At 39.9% G+C, this 4404-nt stretch overlaps 1 protein-coding gene across 1 annotated transcript; it reads right to left on the bottom strand.

Moving 5' to 3' along the window:
* Window positions 1-261: 261 nt before the first annotated feature.
* LOC104952559 (VPS10 domain-containing receptor SorCS1-like) lies at window positions 262-2954 on the bottom strand (the record flags this gene model as incomplete). Its single annotated transcript, XM_010779395.1, has 2 exons — window positions 2804-2954; window positions 262-364 (listed from the first exon to the last, which is right to left on the bottom strand). Coding segments are annotated over exons 1-2 (232 nt in total), but the record flags the coding sequence as incomplete, so codon positions are not given.
* Window positions 2955-4404: the final 1450 nt, after the last annotated feature.

The raw sequence follows: 4404 nt of genomic DNA, 5'->3' as shown, positions 1-4404 counted from the left end.
AAATCCGATGGTTAGTCAGGGAAACAATGACACAATGTCATGGGAATCAATGGATTCAGGGTAGGCTCGTCCTGATGAGCAGGCTGCATTTATATACATTTACCTTGGAAGGTCTAGAATAGCATATCCCTGTGTTTTTAGAACTAGGGTTACAATACGTAACCTCGGCAAACAAACAACAATCACAAACAAGTTGCATCAGTAGAAAGACTATATGTTAAATGGCTTCAAAATGTAATTGTGTTAAGTCTTTTTTCTTACCTGTGGCGACTATAATCCCCGGTGCAGAACTCTTGGTGGAGATTGTTCCTGACAGGTAAGGGTTCTCTGATGTTTGCAGCTGTAGATTGAGTGAACAGAAAGGCTGCAGCAAAAGAGGAATACATATGTTAAGTTTAAGATGTAATACATATATTAACCAAATTGTCAAAATAGTGCATTTACATTTGCATCTCATTGGAAAATCCCTTTTACCTTGTCTAGATTTAGAGTTTATATGATATGAATTAATCCTATTTTCACAAAGAATCATAATACAGAGAGGGTCAAAAGAAAGGTTTGGAATGGAACCATCACAAAACAAGCCAGATGCATTAGTCTCCCAAAAAGAAAGGAATGTGGCTTCATACAGTTCTGCTAATTGCATTTGTTTTATCATTAAAACAAAGAGCTACGGAATTTGCATTAAAGTACGATGCAAAGTCTCTAGGGCATGCACACAACAGAAGACAATTACATTTGTTCACAGAGCAGAAAAAAGCGTGTCCGCCTTCATCTTTGCAGCAGACATTATGTCACTGGTGTAAGGACATCAAGGGCGATGGGACTGAACAGGGTCATCAAAAGGAATCAACAGCAGTAATTAAAATTTCACATGAATGCCCAATCACAGGGAACTGGTAAGCCACACCGCACGGGCCAGACATCACCTCTTAAACAACACGATCTCCCACTAATGTCTCTCAGCAGTCATGCTGTGAGTTTTAGTTAAAGGGAGACGAGATGCTGCCAACAAATACAGCATGGCATCTGAACTGACTTGTTTTTAAAGCACAATTAGTGAGAGTTTATCATTTGTATCATTGGGTGGCTGTGGTTCAGGGGGTAAATGAAAAATCAGAGGGTAGGTTGTTCGATCCCAAGTCAACCTTTTAAAAGGGCAAGATTGTCAACCCCCGGAAATGTTTCCAATGGCACATTTACTGTATTGAAGAATTTGTGATTTGCCCGATCAAAAACAGTCATGTCGACCCCAAAACACATTTTGAGGTCTGTTGGAAAGAGCTTTTGGAGCGGGACCCTCTTCGTTCATTCCTATAAGAGATGCTCAGCAGGGCCTGACGCCAAAATGGCCTGACCATTTGGATAAGAGTCAGCTAAATCACATGTTACGTAACACCTATAATTAATACTCATATCAGGTTTTCCACAGTATATTGCAGAGAAAAGGTAACAATGAACTATTATAGAATTTCTCTTATGATGTGACATGAAGAAAAAAGCTCTGTGATCCTCAAAATATTTTCCTGTGTAAGAAGTGGAGGCCCTGCAGGCACTGTGCCCAGTGTAGCTTGAAGAATCACTGAGACAGGTATACTTAAGTGAGAGGGCATGCAGGGGTCACAGAAGTTTTGGGTCTAGCAGCTGACTGGAAAATCAAACTATAACTTTTCATCTAAAATATATGGCTTTTATCATTTCAAATGTTGAGTGTTTTGTATTACCAGTGCAATTATACTTAATGGACGGACAGAATGGACATGCATTATAGTAGTATTAGTATAAGAAAGTCAGCAATTACCCATAAGTTTGTTGCACAAGGACACATGACTGCAGGGGATTTGTTGGACGACTATTTACCCCCTGAGCTGCCCCTTCCTTGTGCAGAACTCTTTGTAAATGAACTTGCCATTTCCAAAGTGTAATTACAAAATGTATTCTTACTAAACAATACTATAAGGTTTGCCACAGAATGTTGAAGTACTTTACATTTTATGTAGCACTTGTTGTATTCAAAGCGACTTACAATAAGAGTATGCAGGTTAATTTGCTTCAAATAGTGCTTGTGCATTCGTTTTGTAGTTTCAAATAGGCTAAACTATTTATATGCTATTAGTTTTAACAAAACTGACCTCTTCGAAAAATGAATTAAAATATGTTATTTTAAATCAGCTGGTTTATTATATGAAACGTTTTATAATTGAAAGGGTCTTCAGTATTACCAATTCAATACCACCTTCCAATAAGACAATGTACAAACACATTTCAACTACAAAAAGAAACGGACATTGAAATGTTATCCTTAGTTTCTAGACCAGCTAATGAATAACAACATCTCACTCACTACATGTTAAAGTAAACCATGTATATGGTTACTTTATATCCCATTGGTAATCAATGGATTTAGTCCATACGACTTGCAGTTCTTTTCCAAAGGAAGAACAATTCATGGGAGGATTTTCATGATAAACTACAGAGCTAGCAGTTTGAATCCCAAACCGACAGAATGGGTCTGGGTTAATAATAATATGACAATACCACATTTACATACAATAGCTTCTTATTAAATACAATCCCCTGTGCATAACATATTCTTAATGGTCACTACGTACCATAACATTGTCCCAGCACTTGCTGGGACAACCATGACCTCAGAAAATTAAAGAAATTAAAGACATGGCTGATAGCAAGCAAAGTGCTACCGATAATCCATTAATAAGGGTAATGTAACAATTATTTAAAATGATATAGTCAAATGTTTCTTATATGTCTTTGTAGAAACAATTGAACGTGCATCCCTCACCAGTATGCAGTGAATGTCGTTTCCATCCAGGTCAGTGGCAGGAGCCTGCAGGAGCCTCCAGTCCCGGCCCTTGTTGTAGGTCATGAAGGTCTTCACCTGGTTGTCTTGCCTCTTGTTTGCAATCAACATCCCTTTAATCCCTGCAACCTGACACACACACACACACACACACACACACACACACACACACACACACACACACACACACACACACACACACACACACACAGGTTAAAATCTCATCTCTACCCTCTCAGTGCTTTTTTATATTTACTTCTCCCATAACAGTTTAGTCTTCCGTTGCAGATGAAAAAGCATACCCAGAGCTCTCATCAGAAAGTGCATTTTGTGTATCAAGGCAGCAATCTTCTCAGTACAAGCGCAGTAAAATGCAAATGGTGTGTTTATTCCTTTCTAGCTGACAGTCAGGCAGCAGACTCGGCTGCATTTTTCTTACTCCTCGCTAAGTGCTATCTGTAATTATATCCTTACACGTCTCTGAAATCCAGACAGAACAAAAATGAAGACCGTTGAGAAGTTGTCTGTTTTAGTTGAATCTTCCCAAACACACTCCAAAATCAGGTTTTAGACACATCCCTCAACTTAACCAAAGCAATGGAAATAGTTGTTGCCATAGTAAGGGGCAATGCTGAGTCCCTGAAGGGAACATGTCTGAATAAGTGGCACTAATAGGCTGCACATCTGACATTGTAATAGAAACATGGCGCTCAGGATAGATGTGGATAACGAGGGGTCCTATCGTCCTCACCCAACCCGACCTGTCAATCACTGCAGTAATTATTTACTGCCTCAACCTCCTCCATCACATGTGCACGCACACACCTGCACACAAACAAGGAGACCCACGCATCCCCACCAGCATACACTTCTCTCCATCCATCCATCACTCACACCACCCACACTCTACTTTATTGACAACATGGTGAAGGACGCAGGCATATATCTCTATTCTACAGCAGATTACTCTGAGGGGTGCAGCACTAAAGGAATTCTCCCACTACTTTTAGAAACTGTTATGTGCCATCGCTGTGTTTTAAAGCAGTTCTGCCATTTGAGTAGGAATACAAAAAGGGGATAAAGCTGTAATGTGATCAGAGACAGGGAACATCCTGCTGGTTTTAATCATCTCTGCCACCATAAGTGACGCATGAGTCATAACCATAACCTTGGAAATAATCTTACATTTGTTATGGAATAATTTGCTTAGGTATTCAACCTTCGACCCAGTTCATAATTTTCTCTCTTTACTGTCTCCTTTCCCATGGCATAGTTCTACGGGTATTGCTGCTATCTCTCTTAAGGAGGAGAAGCTTGGGCGCATTGTTGTTGCTAGTCTATGACAGAGCACAAGCCCCCATGAGGTAGTTTACTGTTCAGGGACGTAGGCTCCCTGGCGCACATTCTTTCCTATGGACGAGAGCTCTAGTTAGATTCAGGGTCCATAGTTGTTTAGTCTCACTGATAAAGAATGTTGATTATTACACTCCGAACTAGTTAAAACCTTGAGCAACAGAAGAGTTCTTCAGAATTGGTTTGGCAACCGCTGTGTCAACTCGTGACACACCACCTGTCTTGTGAAT

The sequence above is a fragment of the Notothenia coriiceps genome, unplaced genomic scaffold (genome assembly GCF_000735185.1).
Source record: "Notothenia coriiceps isolate Sejong01 unplaced genomic scaffold, NC01 NC01_scaffold00020182, whole genome shotgun sequence".
Lineage (NCBI taxonomy): Eukaryota > Metazoa > Chordata > Actinopteri > Perciformes > Nototheniidae > Notothenia > Notothenia coriiceps.
This window is presented reverse-complemented; position numbering and strand designations above follow the sequence as displayed.